This window comes from Chiloscyllium punctatum, chromosome 45 (genome assembly GCF_047496795.1).
Source record: "Chiloscyllium punctatum isolate Juve2018m chromosome 45, sChiPun1.3, whole genome shotgun sequence".
NCBI lineage: Eukaryota > Metazoa > Chordata > Chondrichthyes > Orectolobiformes > Hemiscylliidae > Chiloscyllium > Chiloscyllium punctatum.
The window spans coordinates 27,479,818-27,499,079 of NC_092783.1; the positions used below are offsets into that span (position 1 = coordinate 27,479,818).

The 19,262-nt window shown below is 45.6% G+C and overlaps 1 protein-coding gene across 3 annotated transcripts in view; it reads right to left on the bottom strand.

Moving 5' to 3' along the window:
- The window catches only part of LOC140467249 (DNA damage-regulated autophagy modulator protein 2-like), a 149,042-nt gene that overhangs the window by 37,747 nt on the left and 92,033 nt on the right, over positions 1-19,262 (bottom strand). For all 3 annotated transcript variants that reach the window (XM_072563489.1, XM_072563488.1, XM_072563490.1), the window contains exons 6-7: positions 17,567-17,649; positions 11,273-11,365 (exon numbers count right to left, since the gene is read on the bottom strand). In XM_072563489.1, the coding sequence (XP_072419590.1) occupies positions 11,273-11,365; positions 17,567-17,649 (176 nt within the window). The remainder of the gene's footprint in view (positions 1-11,272; positions 11,366-17,566; positions 17,650-19,262) is intronic.

The window sequence follows — 19,262 nt, forward strand, 5'->3', positions numbered from 1 at the left end:
GTAAAATGTTGACATATGTACAACAACAGGTATTAAGGTTTTGCAGGAAATCTTAACGTGTTTTAAAGATTTTCAAAAATATATACACGGAGAGAGACTTCTAACAGAATCAGGAAAATACAAGTGAAATTCTGAATCAGTGGCCTACTAAAGTAAAGGTAGTTCTGCTATAACACGCATTTATTAAAGACAATTTGTCTGTAATGTGATTTGTGAACTGGCAACTTTTTAAAAAAAATAACATGAACACCCATTCACGGTTATGAGATTCCCATTCCCAGCACTCGGTGTTGCAGTGTGTGTGTGTGAAGGATTGGACTCCGCGTCAGCATCATGTGACTAGTTGGCTCGTGCACTTTCTTGTGAAGAGCTTTCTGAAAGTTATTGTGAAATGTTTGTGCTAGTGGACTTGGAAAAGTATCATGAATGTGTCTCTACAACCTGAGAACAAGAAGCTGGGAGTAATCCACTAATTTAAAAACCTAAAGAGTTAAATGAAGTTTGGAACTGACTAACAGTAAAAGGACAGTGTTGAGGAGCAGTTTCAAACTTGGCTTTGTTGCTTGTATTAAGAGCTTTCTTCTTTTTGTTTAAAAAAATATGTTTAAAGAATATTTGCAGTTTCATGTGAATCTGTTTCAGTGACTAATCACGTTAGTAATGAACTGTAAAACAAGATACCAGTACAGGGGCTTGGACATGATCAGTCAGCTGCTCAGGGTGGTCAGACCCAGGAAACTCTGCACATAGTGGATGAGGGAGAGAAAGGTGGGTGTCACAGCATTACTTTTGGTGCATTTGTGGAGATGTCCTGAGGGGGTGAGTAGGCTATGCAGAAGAAATTCAGTGTTAGTCAGGGTGAGATATTAGCGAGGATGAGAGTGAGTGGAAAGATGTTGCAGGAAGTGGTGGGTACACTAACAGAGACTGTGTGAGATATCAATGAGAAGATGGTGGCACGCCCCTGGCAGAGTGGAGGAGGTCCTTGACCTTCTTCTGAAATTCTGTGCATTCAACAGATGGTTGAGACTGAACTGGCCTGGATGGTAACCCTGATCCAGGTTGGTGTGGTTCCAGTAGAATGGCGTTCTCTGTTGGTTTGGGAGAAAAGGCCATCCTGCCTCCGCATCATCCCATCCCCATCAGCAGCACCTTATGTCCTGGCCCACAAAGAGAGGTACCAATTTTCCATTATCTGTCACATCCATGGGCAATGGCAGGAACGATCGGGGCAGCTCTGGACCGATAACTCTTGTCTGGGTGCACAATATCTTTTTAAAGATGGTGCTGCACACTTATGTACGTTGGTCAATTCTGGTTTATCCAGGAAGTGGAGTGGCACTTGGTATTGGGAAATGGCACACGGTATGATGGTGCTAGAATGTGAGAGGAAGCACCAAAGGATGGAATAGGTAATAAGTCAGGCGGGTTTTGTAAAATAAAGTGGTAGAAGTCACCAAGCATCTCGATGTGAAATCCTCTGAAAAACTTGACAAAACTGACACAGCGAAAGAAAAGAAGATTCAGCCTTTAATCTATCAAGGGAGGTTTCATTCTGGGATCTGACTTGTGCAGTGTCACCATTGGATGGGATCAGAAGACTGGCTGGAATGTAGTGCAGGCAGCAGGTGCCAAATGAGAGTATTCAGTTGAAGAGTCTGATGAATTGCACTATACGATACCATACATCAGGTCAGTTATAACAGGTCAAAATTTACTTAGATTGGGCTGTTATTTGTGTTAGTTTACTATTTTTGTTTCAATTTTTCCTGGTATTTTTGGTTGTTCGCTCCAACCTTGTTTTTCCCCGTAGATCCCATTATTTCTATTGCACAGTTTTCTGTAACACGCTGTCACACGGGAATGCAACTATGGCAGTATAGGAGAACTACCTGTCGTAAAATTATATCTGGTCATCCTGTGGACAACAGGAGGATTGTTCCTGGGCTCTGCCTGACCAAAGTGGGTCTGGTTCGGTTCAGCTCAGCTCAAAGGTTTTGTTAAGCCTATCTAAACAATTCCAAATGCAGTCAGGTGCTGCCCTCACACACAAACCCTCCTCACTATCTTCAAGATCTATAAAGTAGTCTCATCAGTAAGAAAGACCACAAGGTTGAGTCTTGAGTTAGTCCAAGTTCCTGCAATGTACATCTCTATACTTATGGTCTACATGGAGAACTATGCAGAGATATTGAAATGTTTGGTCACTGTCTGGAATTAAAAGGGTTGATTGCTCTTAATTGGTGGAATACCTGCCTCTATATGGATGATTGCCTAGCAATCCTAACTTCTGCTTCCAGCAGCCAGGAGTTGGCGAGGGAGACGCAGCAGTAAGGATCAGAAGGCTCCAGGTTCTCCCTCCTTTCCCCTGGGGGGATCCTGGACACCTGATACAGTCAGCACCACCATATTTTGTTACGCCCTGGCAAGCCTGGTGAAGCTGTCCTGCGTCCACCTTTCAAACACCTGGAATCTGCCTCATTGCTGATCAGCCTGATGCTTTGTTGCAAAAACGTTTATTAATTTATGGTGATCAGCTTTTTGATTTTGCCAATTAGAAGCTCAGTGGACTGTGAGGGAGTCATCAACCTCTATTTTTTTGGGTCAGTAAGGATATTTTCCCTTTCGTTGCAGAGCTGTTGTTGTCCTGTGTTTGGGATGAAAACGGGTATAATTCTAAATGTGGATTTTAGTTTAAATGTGAAAAATCCAGTTTATACCTAAAGATAAAATATTCTGTTTTTATAACATAATTTAATCAAAGAAGCCTAATGAACGTCTCCTTTACATCCATACCAAAGAAAATCAATTTGGTGATTAACTCTAAACATTTACATTAACGATGCAACAATATTTTTTGCCGAGACATGCGAGGGAGGAGCGAAGGACTTCTGGGAACATAGAACATAGAACAATACAGCACAGAACAGGCCCTTCGGCCCACGATGTTGTGCCGAACTTCTATCCTAGATTAAGCACCCATCCATGTACCTATCCAAATGCCGCTTAAAGGTCGCCAATGAATCTGACTCTACCACTCCCTCGGGCAGCGCATTCCATGCCCCCACCACTCTCTGGGTAAAGAACCCACCCCTGACATCTCCCCTATACCTTCCACCCTTCCACCCTGGAAGGTTTTAAGTGGGTGAGATCTAAACCCGAGACCCTACACCGTAGGGCCTCCCTCCCACCCACCTCCTCTAACCTTACTAAGAGTCTGTAAATTAGGTAATTTTTCAGATTTCTCTTTTTTTTCTTCTCTTCCTTTGTTTAGTCCTGTGTGGGCTTTCAGCGTAGTGAGATATGGCTGATAGGGCAGTCGCATGTTCCTCCTGCAGAATGTGGCAGGTGAGAGACACTTCACATGTCTCTGCCGACTACATCGGAGGGAAGTGCACCCAACTCCAGCTCCTCAAAAACAGAGTTAGGGAGCTGGAGCTGGACCTGGAGCTGGACCTGGATGAACTACGGATCATTCAGGAGGCTGAGGGGGGAAATTGAGAGGATGTACAGCGAGGTGGTCATTCCTCAGACACAGGATAAGGACGACTGGGTTACAGTCAGGGGGGAGGAAAGGGAACCAGCAGATAGAGCAGGGTTCGCCTGTGGCCATTCGCCTCAGCAATAAGTATACCGTTTTTGATACTGCTGGTGGGGACGGCCTACCAGGGAAAGCCTAGTTGTCAGGTCTCTGGCACTGAGGCTCAGAAGGGAAAGGGGGAAGAATAGAAAAGCGCTAGTGGTAGGGGACTCAATAGTTAGACGGATTGACAGGAGATTTTGTGGTCAGGAATGGGACTCCCGGAAGGTATATTTCCTCCCCAGTGCCAGGGTCCGGGATGTTGCCGATCGGGTTTACAGGATTCTGAAGGGGGAGGGTGAGCAGCCAGAAATCGTGGTACATATTGGCACCAATTATATAGTCAGGATAGGGATTGAGGATCTGAAAAGTGACTACAGGGAGTTAGGTTGGAAGCTGAAGGGCAGGACGAGTAGAGTAGTGATCTTGGGTTTGCTACCGGTGCTGCCACGAGACAGTGAGGTGAGGAACAGTCAGCGAGTGCAGCTTAACACGTGGCTGTGAGGCTGGTGCAGGAGGGAGGGCTTCAGATATCTAGACCATCGGGATAACTTCTGGGGAAGGTGGAAGGTACATGAAGGACGGGATGTACCCGAACTGGAGGGGCACAAATGTCTGGATGGGAGATTTGCTCGTATGATTCGGGAGGGTTTAAACTAGTTTGGCGGGGGGGGGGTGGGAATCAGAGCCACATGTCTGAGAGGAGGCCAGTTGTAGATGGGGCAGTGACAGAACGTATTAAATCTATCAGGAAGGTTTCTCACATGATGAAACAAAGGGATCAGTTAAGGTGTTCTGCTTTAATGCAAGGAGTGTCTGAAATAAGAGTGACGAACTTAAGAGCATGGATCAGTACTTGGGACTATGATGTTGTGGCCATAACGGAGACGTGGGTTTCACAGGGGCAGGAATGGTTGCTAGATGTTCCAGGGTTTAGAATGTTTAAAAAGAACAGGGAGGGTGGGGAAAAAAGGAGGGGGTGTAGCATTGCTAATCAGAGAGTGCATCACAGCTACAGAAATAAAGGTTGTTGAGGAAGGTTTGTCTACTGAGTCAGTATGGGTGGAAGTTAGGAACAGCAAAGGAACAGCCACCTCATTGGGGGTTTTCTACAGACCACCTAACAGCAGTAGAGAGATTGAAGATCTCAGAGGCGGGCAGATTCTGGAAAAATGCAGAAGTAGCAGGGTTGTTGTGATGGGTGACTTCAACTTTCTTAATATCAACTGGAACCTCCTAAGTGCAGATGGTTTAGATGGAGTCATTTTTGTCAGGTGGGTTCAGGAGGGTTTCCTTACTCAGTATGTAGACAGGCCGATGAGGGGAGAGGCCATTTTGGATTTGGTGCTCGGCAACGAGCCAGGACAGGTGTCAGATTTCACGGTGGGAGAGCACTTTGGTGACAATGACCACAACTGCCTCACATTTACCATAGCCTTGGAGAGGGAAAGGAGCAGTTACCAAGGGAAGATATTTAACTGGGGAAAAGGAAATTATGACGCTATCAGACAGGAGTTGGGAAGTATAGACTGGGTAAACCAAATCATCCGCCGATATTTCCACCACCTCCAAAAAGACCCAACCACCAGGGATATATTTCCCTCCCCACCCCTTTCCGCCTTCCGCAAAGACCGTTCCCTCCATGTCTACCTGGTCAGGTCCACGCCCCCCTACAATCCACCCTCCCATCCTGGCACCTTCTCCTGCCACTGCAGGAACTGTAAAACCTGTGCCCACACCTCTATCCAAGGCCCTAAAGGAGCCTTCCACATCCAAAGTTTTACTTGCACATCCACTAATATCATTTATTGTATCCGTTGCTCTCGATGCGGTCTCCTCTACATTGGGGAGACTGGGCGCCTCCTAGCAGAGCGCTTTAGGGAACATCTCCGGGACACCCGCACCAATCAACCACACCGCCCTGTGGCCCAACATTTCAACTCTCCCTCCCACTCTGCCGAGGACATGGAGGTCCTGGGCCTCCTTCACCGCCACTCCCTCACCACCAGACGCCTGGAGGAAGAACGCCTTACCTTCCACCTCGGAACACTTCAACCCCAGGGCATCAATGTGGACTTCAACAGTTTCCTCATTTCCCCTTCCCCCACCTCACCCTCGTTCCAAACTTCCAGCTCAGCATTGTCCCCATGACTTCTCCGGATCTGTCCTACCTGCCTATCTCCTTTTCCACCTATCCACTCCACCCTCCTCCCTGACCTATCACCTTCATCCCCTCCCCCACTCACCCATTGTACTATATGCTACTTTATCCCCACCCCCACCCTCCTCTAGCTTCTCTCTCCACGCTTCAGGCTCACTGCCTTTATTCCTGATGAAGGGCTTTTGCCCGAAATGTCGATTTCGCTGTTCCTTGGATGCTGCCTGAACTGCTGTGCTCTTCCAGCACCACTAATCCAGAAGTATAGACTGGGAGCAATTGTTCCACAGAAAGGGCACAGCAGACATGTGGAGACTGTTTAAGAAGCAGTTGTTGCGAGTGATGCACAAATATGTTCCTCTGAGACAGGTAAGAAGGGGTAAGATTAAGGAACCTTGGATGATGAGAACAGAGGAGCTTCTTGTCAAAAGGAAGGAGGCAGCTTATGTAAAGTGGAGGAAATAAGGATCTAGCACAGCTTTAGAGGATTACAGGCTTACTAGAAAGGAGCTCAGAAATGGACTGAGGAGAGCCAGGAGGGGGGGGCACGAGAAAAGGTTTGGCAGGAAGGATTAGGGAGAACCCAAAAAGGTGTTTTACTCATATGTGAGGAATAAGAGAAGAGAATGATCAGGGAGAAGACAGGGCCGATCAGGGATAGCGGGGGGGAATTTGTGCATGGAGTCTTAGCAGATAGGGGAAGACCTAAATGAGTTTTTTGCTTCGGTTTTCACCAAGGAAAGGGAACTTGTTGTAAATGAAAACTTAGAGGAGCTGGGATACAGTCTTGACCAGACCAAGATTGATGAAGACGATGTGCTAGGAATTTTGGAAAACATTAAGATTGATAAGTCCCCAAGGCCAGACCAGATTTATCCAAGGCTGCTCTGGGAATTGAGAAAGGAGGTTGCTAAGCTGCTGGTGAGGATATTTGCCTCGTCACTCTCCACGGGAGTCGTACCGGAGGATTGGAAGGAGGCGAATGTTGTTCCACTCTTCAAGAAGAATAATAGGGAAATCCCTGGCAATTACAGACCAGTCAGCCTCACGTCTGTTGTCAGCAAAGTTGTGGAAAGAATTCTGAGGATAAGATTTATGACTATTTGACAAAGAATAGTGTGATCAAAGGCAGTCAGCATGGCTTTGTGAGGGGCAGGTCATGCCTCAAATCTTATTGAGTTCTTTGAGGAGGTGTCAAGACAAGTCGACAATGGTTGAGCAGTGGATGTGGTGTATATGGAATTCAGCAAGGCATTTGATAAGGTTCCCCGTGGTACGCTCATTCATAAAGTCAGGAAGTATGGGATACAGGGAGATTTGGCTGTCTGGATTCAGAATTGGCCGGCTGACAGAAGGCAGAAAGTGGTTGTAGATGGAAAGTATTCTGCCTGGAGGTCAGTGTTGAGTGGGGTCCCGCAGGGCTCTGTTATTGGGCCTCTGCTCTTTGTAGTTTTTATAAGTGATTTGGATGAGGAGGTTGAGGGGTGGGTTAGTAAATTGACAGATGACACAAAGGAGGTGTTATCGATAGTATCGAGGGCTACTGCTGGCTGCAGTGCGACAGACAAGATGCAGAGCTGGGCTGAGAAATGGCAGATGGAGTTCAACCTGGATAAATGTGAAGTGATGCATTTTGGAAGGTCGAACTCGATTGCTGAATATAGGATTAAAGACAGGATTCTTGGCAGTGTGGAGGAACAGAGGGACCTGGGTGTGCAAATATAGATCCCTCAAAGTTGTCACCCAAGTGGATAGGGTTATTAAGAAAGCATATGGTGTTTTGGCTTTCATTAACAAGGGTTTGATTTTAAGAGCTGTGTGGTTTTGCTGCAGCTCTACAAGTCCCTGGTGAGACCACACTTGGAATATTGTGTCCAGTTCTGGTCACCCTACTATAAGAGGCTTTGGAGAGGGTGCAAAGAAGGTTTACCAGGATGCCGCCTGGACTGGAGGATTTGCCTTATGAAAAACGTTGAATAAGCTCAGACTTTTCAAACGCGTGGCTACAGGGATGGCGCAGGAGGGAGGGATTCCACTATTTGGATAACTGGGGTTCTTTCTGGAGAAGGTGGGACCTCTATAAACAGGATGGTCTCCACCTGAACCTGAGGGGCACCAGTATCCTTGGCAGGAGGTTTGCTAGTGCTCTTGAGGGGGGGGGGGGGTTAAACTAACTCTACAGGGGCATAGGAACCTAGACTGTAGCTTTAGGGTGCAGGATCTGGAGTGTAGGGAGGTTAAGAACATGGCATCAATCTCAAAGGAGGGTGCCTGTAAAGTGGCTTGAAGTGTGTATCCTTCAATGCAAGAAGTATACGAAATAAGGTAGGTGAACTTGCAGCGTGGGTTGGTACCTGGGATTTCAATGTTGTGTATTACGGAGACATGGCTAGAACAGGGACAGGATTGGCTGTTGCAGGTTCCAGGGTTTAAATGTTTTAGTAGGGTCAGAGGTGGGGGTAAAAGAGGGAGAGGTGTGGCATTGCTTGTCAAGGATAGTAAAACATCGGTGGAAAGGATGATGGATGAAGACTCGCCATCTGAGGTAGTTTGGGCTGAGGTTAGGAATAGGAAAGGTGAGGTCACCCTGTTAGTTTTCTACAAGCCTCCTAATAGTCCTAGAAATGTAGAAGAAAGGATTGCGAGGATGATTCAGGAGAAGAGTGAAAGTAATAGGGTGGTTGTTATGGGGGACTTTAACTTCCCAGATATTGATTGGGAAAGCTATAGCTCAAGTTCATTAGATGGGTCGGTGTTTGTCCAATGTGTGCAGGAGGGTTTCCTGACACAATATGTAGACAGGCCAAGAGATGAGGCCATACTGGATTTGGTTCTAGGTAACGAACCAGGCCAGGTGTTAGAATTGGAGGTAGGTGAGCACTTTGGGGACAGTGACCACAATTCGGTGACTTTTACTCTAGTGATGGAGAGGGATAAGTGTGCACTGCAGGGTAAGAGTTATAGCTGGGGGCAGGGAAATTATGAGGCGGTGAGGCATGACTTAGGATGCGTGGCTTGGAAAAATAGGCTTCAAGGCAAGGGCGCAATTGATATGTGGAGCTTGTTCAAGGAGCAACTATCGAGTGTCCTTGATAAGTATGCACCTGTCAGGCAGGGAGGAAAGGGTCGTGTGAGGGAGCCATGGTTTAATAAGGAATTGGAATCCCTTGTGAAAGGGAAGAGGGCGGCCTATGTAAAGATGAGGCGTGAAGGTTCAATTGGGGCGATTGAGAGTTATAAGATAGCCAGGAAGGACCTGAAGAGAGAGCTAAGAACAGCAAGGAGGGGACATGAAAGGTCCTTAGTTGGTAGGATTAGGGAAAATCCTAAGGCTTCCTATAGGTATGTCAGGAATAAAAGAATGACTAGGGTAGGAATAGGTCCAAGGATAGTAGTGGGAAGTTGCGTGTGGAGGCTGAAGAGATTGGGGAAACACTGAATGAATACTGTTTGTCAGTATTCACTCAGGAACAGGACATTATTGCCGATGTGAATACTGAGTCACAATTAATTAGAATAGTTGGCTTTGAGGTATGTAGGGAAGAGGCGTTAGAAATTCTGGAAAGGGTGAAAATAGATAAGTCCCCTGGGCCTGATGGCATTTATCCTAGGATTCTCTGGGAAGCAAGGGAGGAGATTGCAGAGCCATTGGCCTTGATTTTTATGTCCTCGTTGTCTACAGGAATAGTGCCAGAAGACTGGAGGCTAGCAAATGTGGTTCCCTTGTTCAAGAAGGGGAGTAGGGATAACCCTAGTAATTATAGGCCAGTGAGTCTCACTTCTGTTGTGGGCAAAGTCTTAGAGAGAATTGTAAGGGATAGGACTTATGAACATCTGGATAGGAATAATGTGATCAAGGATAGTCAGCATGGTTTTGTGAAGGGCAGATTGTGCCTCACAAACCTTATTGAATTCTTTGAGAAGGTGACTAAGGAGGTGGATGAGGGTAAAGCGGTAGATGTGGTGTATACGGATTTTAGTAAGGCGTTTGATCAGGTTCCCCATGGTAGGCTACTGCAAAAAATATGGAGGTATGACATTGAGGGTGAGTTGGAGGTTTGGATTAGGAATTGGCTGGCTGTAGGAAGACAGAGGGCAGTAGTTGATGGTAAAGGTTCATCTTGGAGTGCCGTTATTAGCAGTGTTCCGCAAGGATCTGTTTTGGGACCATTGCTGTTTGTCATTTTTATAAATGACCTGGAGGAAGGGTTAGAAGGTTGGGTGAGCAAGTTTGCGGATGATACGAAAGTCGGTGGAGTTGTTGACAGTGAGGAAGGATGTGGCAGGTTACAGCGGGATATAGATAAGCTGCAGAGCTGGGCAGAAAGGTGGCAAATGGAGTTCAATGTAGCTAAGTGTGAGGTGATTCACTTTGGTAAGAGTAACAAAAAGATGGGGTACTGGGCTAATGGTCGGATACTTGGTAGTGTGGATGAGCAGAGGGATCTTGGTGTCCATGTACACAGATCTCTGAAAGTTGCCACCCAGGTAAATAATGCGGTGAAGGCGGCATATGGCGTACTGGCTTTTATTGGTAGAGGAATTGAGTTCCGGAGTCCTGAGGTCATGCTGCAGTTGTATAAGACTCTGGTGCGGCCGCATCTGGAGTATTGCGTGCAGTTTTGGTCACCATACTATAGGAAGGATGTGGAGGCACTGGAACGGGTGCAGAGGAGGTTTACCAGGATGTTGCCTGGTATGGTAGGAAGATCGTATGAGGAAAGGCTGAGGCACTTGGGGTTGTTTTCATTGGAGCAAAGAAGGTTTAGGGGTGACTTGATAGAGGTGTACAAGATGATTAGGGGTTTAGATAGGGTTGACCGTGAGAACCTTTTTCCACGTATGGAGTCAGCTATTACGAGGGGGCATAGCTTTAAATTAAGGGGTGGTAGGTATAGGACAGATGTTACGGGTAGATTCTTTACTCAGCGAGTTGCGAGTTCATGGAATGCCCTGCCAGTAGCAGTGGTGGACTCTCCCTCTTTATGGGCATTTAATCGGGCATTGGATAGGAATATGGAGGACAGTGGGCTAGTATAGGTTAGGTGGCTTGGATCGGCGCAACATCGAGGGCCAAAGGGCCTGTACTGCGCTGTATTCTTCTATGTTCTATGTTCTCTCTGGAGAGAAGGAGGATAGCCAGAGACTTTTCCCCAGGGCAGGATTGACTGATACAAGGAGTCATATTTTGAAGATATTAGGAGAAAGGTATAACGGAGACGTTCGAGGTAGGTTCTTTATGCAGAGAGTTGTGAATGCATGGATTGTGTTGCCAGCCGTTCTGGTGGAAGCAGAGTCATTGTGGACATTTAAGCAACTGCTAGACATGCACATCGATAGAAGTGAATTGAGGGGGGTGTAGGTTAAGTTACTATATTTTACATTAGGATTAAGTATCGACACAACATTGTGGGCCAAAGGACCTGTTCTGTGCTGTACTTTTCTATGTTCTATGTACTGGAGCTTGATTATCAGCGCAGTCCTCTAGTCACAGCCATATCACAAGAACTCAAATCTCGTTCAGTGTTACCCACCTGAAAATCTCGGATGTAAGTCAGGAAGAAGCTGAGGAAGGAGAAGGCAAGAGACCATTCGGAGATTGTACTGACCAGGTGCAATTTGTAACCCTGCCAAAAAACAAACAAACCAATAGCCAACAGTGAGCATTTCATCTGAAGTACACCCTGTACCTGTGCAAACTCACTAAGCAACTCTGTTCTGAAGAAGAGTCACTGGACCTGAAATGTTAACTCTACTTTCTCCTCACAGATGCTGCCAGACCTGTTGAGTTTCTCCAGCAGTTTCTGATATTGCACATCATGGGTTCTCTTTGGAGGGAGAATCCAGAGCAAGAATATAACCTTTAAATCAGAGCCAGGCCAATCATAGAGTGCAGACGCATAGTTCCTTGAGAGTTGAGTCACAGGTAGACAGGTTGGTGAAGATGATGTTTGGCACGCTTGCCTTCATTGGTCAGTGCATTCAGTATAGGAGTTAGGTTGTCACGTTACAGCTATACAGGACTTAGATGAAGCCACTTTTGGAATACTGTGAATATTTCTGGTCCCCATTCCAAAGGAAGGATGTTGTTAAATTTGAAAGGGTGCAGAAAAGAATTACAAGGATGTTGCCAGGATTGCAGGGTTTGCATTACAGGAAGAGGCTGAATACACTGGGGCTTTTTTGCCTGGAGTGTTAGAGGCTGAGGAGTGACCTTATATAAACCTAATCATAAGGGGCATGGATAGGGTGAATAGCCAAGGCTTTTCTTTCCTCAGGTAGGGGAGTCCAAAACTAGAGGGCATAGGTTTAAGGTAAGAGGGGAAAGACTTAAGAGACCTAAGAAGAAACTTTTTCACGCAGAGGGTGGTATGTTTATGGAATGAGCTACCGGAGGAGGTAGTGGATGTTGGTCCAGTTACAACATTTAAAAGGCATTTGGATGGAGGGATGAATAGGAAGGGTTTAGAGGGGTATGAGCTAGCTGCTGGCAAATGGGATTGGGTCAGAGTGGGATGTCTGGTTGACATAGATGAGTTAGACCGAAGGATCTGTTTCCATGCTGTATGACTATGATGCAAGGAAAAAGTGCTTCACGCACAGGGTAGTAGCCATCTGGACCTATCGCTCGAAACACTGAGAACACTGTGAAGGATACAGTGCTTTATTTCCCCCTCCAACTTCAACTGGATTTAGTTCCTTCCCCATCTCTCCCTCACTTTGATGGTTTACATTGCCCATAATGGGTGGCACGGTAGCTCAGTGGTTAGAGTCATAGAGATGTACAGCACGGAAACAAACGCTTCGGTCCAACCTGTCCATGCCGACCAGATATCCCAACCCAATCTAGTCCCACCTACCAGCACCTGGCCCGTATCCCTCTAAACTCTTCCTATTCATATACCCATCCAAATGCCTTTTAAATGTTGCAATTGTACCAGCCTCCACCACTTCCTCTGGCAGCTCATTCCATACACGTACCACCCTCTGTGTGGAAAAGTTACCTGTTACATCTTTCATATCTTGCCCCTCTCACCCTAAACTTATGCCCTCTAGTCCTGGACTCCCACACCCCAGGGAAAAGACCTTGTCTAATTACCCTATCTATGCCCCTCATGATCTTATAAACCTCTATAAGATCACCCCTCAGCCTCCAGCGGTCCAGGGAAAACAGTCCCAAACTGTTCAACCTGCTGCCTCACAGCGCCAGGGACCCGGGCTCAAATCCAGCCTTGGGCGACTGTCTGTGTGGAGTCTGCACTTTCTCCCTGCGTCTGAGTGGGTTTGCTCCAAATGCTCTGGGTTCCTCCCACAATCCAAAGATGTGCTGGCTACGTGAATTGACCATGCTAAAATTGTCTATAGTGTTCAGCTAGGTGCATTAATTAGGGGTAAAATGTGGAGTAATAGGGGAATGGGTCTGGGTGGGTTACTCTTTGGTGGGCCAGTATGGATTTGTTGAGCTGAATGGCCTGTTTCTACACTGTAGGGATTCTTCTATGATGATAATGGACTTTATTGTAAACATTGACTAAGGCTCCACCGTGCTTACTGGTGGTGGGTAGTACAAAGAGAAACAAAAGGCATGGTGATTCAGTAAAGGAGGTGGGAAAATTACTCTGTTATGTGTGACAGCATTTCTGGATATAAATAAAAGCAAACCCAGAAGAGCCCTTGTGGTGCAATGGTAGCGATCCTGCCTCCAATTCAGCAAGCCCAGGGTCAAGTGCCACCTGATCCACTTTTCTGATTGATCAAAAGAAATAAAGCCCCATACCCAGATAGCATTTCCGAGCATAGAAAAAAAAAATAAAGCTGACCCAAGAGCTCTTGTGGTACAGTGATAATGTCCCTATCCCTGAATCAGGAGACCCCAGTTTCAAGTCCCATCTGCTTCAGGTGTGTGGTAGTTTATAGAAGAAAAAAAAACACCAGAGAACTGTCTGTCCTGGGCTGGGTTGGGACTAGCCTAGTTGTGGCTCTGTTATGGTGTTCAACAATAAATGATGGTATTTTCCAGTTCATCTTCCGGAGTTATTACAAATACAATTAATAAATTTGAAAAAAAGAGGCCATTTGCAGTAATGATTGGAACCTTCTTTGAGTTTTGAGATTGTGCATGTAAAAGGAGGAGAGAATTCTGTTCAGAGGGCGCAGTTAAGTCATCTTATTCATTACATAGCTTTTGGTGAAAATGTCAGATTTTATAAAGAGTCAGGCAGGAAGCTCTGTCCCTCAGCAGGATTTCCTGGGCTCCAGCAAATGGGCGCCATGTTCCAAGGCAGCTTGGCAGCACCCCACACTCTACAGCCCAGGAACAACACAGAATCTCTGCTCCGTGCACCCAAGCTCCTCTGGGAGATTAACAAAAGCATGGCTCTGCTTTTGTATCATCTCCCTTCACATTCTCAAGACACTCTACAAGAGAAGGGACGTTCTTTTCCCTCTGGATGGCAACGAGAGGACAACAGCCTCAGGAGAGGAGGCTGCAGAGGTCAGTGTCCATGAGGAGCTCAAGAGAATCCAGCTCCATCACCCCAGGAGAATCAACATTTTGCTGTGCTCTGCCAGGTACACGTCACTATCTACTCAATGCCTCATGCTACTGTGTGAGAGAGTTAGCTTTGTAAAGTTGGCAATGCGGAGGACTGTCGTACAAGAAGCTGAGACCAGAAATTGCCATCAGACTCTCATACACAAGCAAGGTTTGATTATACCAACGTGGCACTACTGGCACCACAGCGGTGCTACCTCTCACACATCTGCCAGAGCTCACACTTAAAACAGAGAAGGGGTTATAACACTCAGCAGCTCACACTATCAGTCTGCTGACCTTTCTTCTGGACGATGATAACTTACACACCGGATAGCTATACCTCAAAATGGACAAGAACAGCACCACAAAGGATTGCCTTTTGAGCTGACTCTTGCTTGTCTGCCCTGGTCAGCTTTGTTGGCACATGCAAATGTGACTGCCTCCCTGGGGTAAGCTTGTTATCCCAGGCAGGCTTTACTCTTTCTTTACACTAAGTGTTTAGCAACACATCAGAGTGTTTATGACTAAAGCCTCTCATGAGCTTATCAACTTGGAGGGGCTTCGCCCCCAAACATGGAAGCATTTGTTCCTAGTTATGAAGGATCCAAGTTCAGGCAGAACTTTGTACTCACTGGAGGTTGGAGGGACACAGCCACTCCCACAAGGGACACACTTCCTACAGAGGCAGGTTTGTGAACATATTAATGGAGGCAATCATGTTGGGAAAACCAGGCAATGTCATTCCACAGCTGGTGTCTTCACGAGTACCCATGACACGATCCAAGATAAAACCATGACCCAACATGCATGAAAAGGTCCAGAGAACTAACTACTAAAATCTTAACCTGTTGTCATGAATCGGAATTTATTTTGCCTCCTGGCCAATTGAGTTTGCCTACCCGCCCTTCTAAAAGCTCTGGGTATTTCCAGAAAATTCTGTCCAATTAAACCACTGATTATTGTAAAAACCCATCTGGTTCACTAATACATACTATTAATAAATCTGGAATTAAAGATATTATAATGGAGACCATGTAGCCATTGTTGATTGCCATGAAGGGGAGGCAATGGCTTAGTGGTATCATCGTTGGACTGTTAATCCAGAGAGCCAGGTAATTTTTTTAAAATAGTTTTTTTAAATAGAAATGCTACAGTGTGGAAACAGGCCCTTCAGCCCAACAAGTCCACACTGACCCTCCGAAGAGTATCCCACTCTAACCCATTCCCCATCACTCTATATTTACTCCCGACTAATGCACCTAACCTACATATCCCTGAACACTATGGGTCAAGTTAAGCATGGCCAATTCACGCTAACCTGCACATGTTTGGATGGTCGGAGGGGACCTGGGTTCAAATCCTGCCGCTGCAGATGGCGGAATTTGAATTCAGTACAACACTTGGAATGAAGGGTCTAATGATGACCATATATCCATTGATGATTGTCAGAAAAAGCCATCTGGTTCACTAAAGCCCTTTAGGGAAGGGAACTGCCATCTTTACCTGGTCTGGCCTACATGTGACTCCAGACCCACAGCAATGTGGTTGATTCTTAACTGCCCTCTGGGCAATTAGGAATGGGCAATAAATGTTAGCCTGGCCAGCGAAGGCCTCATGAATGAATTTAAAAAAAAAAGACCCACATAATCCTCTAATGTCCTTCAGGGAAGGAAATCTGCCGCACTTACCTGGTCTGACGTACATGTCTCTCCAGACCTATTGAAATACTCTGGCAAGCCATTCAGTTCAAGGCTATATAGAGACAGGTAAAAAAATGTTGGCTTTGCCAGCAACACTCATGTCCCATTAACGATAACAGAAAGAAAAACATTTAATGTACAAGCAACAGCCAATTTTATCGTTCTGCCCCAATAACATGCATTACAGTCAATGTTAGACAACAGCCTTTCTGAATCATTAGTGATGTTCCAGTCTAAGACATGGCTCCTTCCGTTCAGTTAGTACCAATGTAAACCATAACCTCCTGTTTGAAATCAAGCTCTGTGGAGAACTAGCTTGACTTTGTTTTTAAAACTTGGGATCTGACCTTCTCACAAGTCACTGAACGGAAAACATACGAGAGTAGAGCTGCCACCTGTCTGATAACAAATACATATCTTACTAACCTCAGCCCGAGACTGTAAACCAGTGTTCATTCATGTGTGCAGCACCAATTTGAGCAGGATGGGTTTCCATGATAACCTCAGAGCACAAATGTTTAATTCCCTCACCTAATTGGGAAAGGAGGTCCTGTTCTACCGATGTTCATGTGACTGTCAAGAAAGTGCAACAACTCCGCAGGAGGCTAAAGAAATGTGTCAGGTACGTAAGGTCTTTTACCAATTTTTATACATGCCCCATAGAAAGCATTCTATCCAGATGCATTGTGGCTTGGTATGGCAACTGTTCTGCCCAAGACCATACCAAACTAACTGGGAGTTGTAAACACAGCCCAGTCCATCACACAAGCCAACCACTGACTATCTATACTTTGCGCTGCCTCAGAAATGCAGCCAACATAATCATAATCAAAGCCCCCTCCCACCCTGATTATAACCTCTGCGATCAGGCAAAAGATACAAAAGTTTATTCACATGTACTGTCAGGTTCAAGAACAGCTTCTTCCCTGCTATTAGTAGACTTCTGATTGGACCTCAAGTTTTAAATTTAATGTTGACCTCTCTCTTTGTACATCTTTCCTGCAGCGTAACGTTGTATCCCTCGCTCTGTCCTATTACCTGAATGTACTTTTTATGGTATGATCTGTCTGTACTGTACGCAAAACAAAAGTATTCACTGTACCTATGTACATGTGACACTAATAAATCACATCAATTTCAATTTTGTCTAAGTACCAAAGAGCTTGTGGTGGGAGAGAGGAATTATAGAATCCCTATAGTCTGGAAAGAGGCCATTTAGCCCAAAAGGTCCACACCGACCCACCCAGACTCAATCCCCTATCCTACTACTTTACATTTCCCCCTGACTAATGCACCTAACCCACACATCCCTATACACTAGGAGCAATTTAGCATGACCAATATTACTGTACCTGCATACCTTTGGACTGTGGGAGGAAACCAGAGCACCTGGAGGAAACCCACACAGACACAGGGAGGTTGTAATCGAACCCGGGTCCCTAGTGCTGTGAGGCAGCAGTGCTAACTACTGAGCCACTCTGCTGCCCCAAGGAGGGAGAATAACAAATAAAATTGTGCAATCCCTTCCAACATAGTCTGTTGGGGCTGGAAGCAACTGTCTGCATTAAGATTTTCACTTATTCAAACCTCACCTTCTCTGCCGGGTTCCAGTGCAGTTTCTTTGCCATATCAGTGGTTGGGATCATCGAGTAGAGTGTGACAGAGGAAATAAACACTGAAAAGCCATGAGTAAAGGAAATGACACACAGAATCAGGCAAATTTTGAAAACTTGAGACTTTGTACATCAATGAATTGGCACTGCCTGAACTCCGTAAAGATCAATCAGTGCATTTAAACTGAAAAATACTCTTGGGATGAATCGATCACAGGGATTGAGAGGTGTGTCCTGATATGAATCACAATGTCAACCGGCAGGAATTGGTGTCCAATTGGTGTGACTCTAAAACATTGATGGTCAAGACAGAAGTAGACCACTTGAGCTCAATTCTACATGCCTATCGCAAGCCCATCTCCCTTAACGCCCACCCCTCCAGGCATTGTGGGTCTACCTACAGCACATGAACTGCAGGTGGTTCATGAAGGCAGCTCATCACCACATTCTCAAGGGCAACTAAGGATAGACAATGAATGTTGGTCCAGCCAGTTATACATACATTTATCAAATGAATTTTAAAACATGTTAATGTTTATCTATCTCAGCTGTGAACTCATTCAGTGATTTAATGTCGACAACCATCTAGAATATAGCATTCCAAAGTGAAAAACATTCCTCCTCATCCCAATCCGAGAAAGCCAATCCTTTATCCTGAGACTGTGCCCTCATGTTCCATATTCCTGAACAAGGGGGGGAAACAACTTCTGAGTGTCTACCCTCCCAAACCTTCAAAGGATTCAAACTTCCAATAAGATCACCACTTACCTTTTGAAATAATAGATATGGTGGACAATAGGATCAGCCAGTCTGACCGGGCAAATATCAGATCCTGGTCTCTGCTGTTAGACTAATCACTCTTCATGATCATGACCATAACCATAACCTTGGATTCTCACTCATGGCAGAGTCTTATTAAACCTCTCCTCCCTGGACCCTCCACTCTCTCCAACAAGAAACACAAGGTGCTCATGAACCTCTTCCTCCGTAATATTGAGACAATCTAACCAGCTCTGTCTGCCATATCTCTCCCTTCACCTCACCCACCTGGAACAAGTGACCATCTAAATTCTCCAGCTGGTTCTCCTGTTGTCGATATTGTGACCATTTCTTATCTTCAAGTTCTATCCCTCTCTCCTTGATTTCACTGTCATTGTCTCAGCTCTACGCTTCCATCAGTCATCTCATCCAAAAAGACATTATCACACCACCGCCATCACCATCTCTAATGTATCAAACAGTTTACTGACATCCAGTATCAAACAACCAGAAATTCCCTCCAAATCAAAATTGGCAAGAAGTCTTCTCTTTGCTCTTGTACATTCTCAAATACAAGCCGAGTGTTTCTTACCCACCTCTAATTGTCCTGGAGAAGTGTGTGGTGAAAACTGCCTTCTTGAACCAACACTATTTAAGGTGGACAGACATCCACAGTGCTTTCAGGGAGGGAGATCCAGGATTTTGACCCAGCAACTATGATATATTTCCAAGTCCGAATGGCTTGGAGGAGAACTCACAAGTGATGGTGTTCCCATGTATGGAGTGGTTATGGGTTTGGAAGGAGTTTTCAAAGGACCTTTGGTGAGTTTGTGCATTCACCTTGTAAATGGTGCACTCTGCTGCTACCATACAGCAGTGATGAAGAGTGAATGTTGACAGTGGTAGATGTGGTACC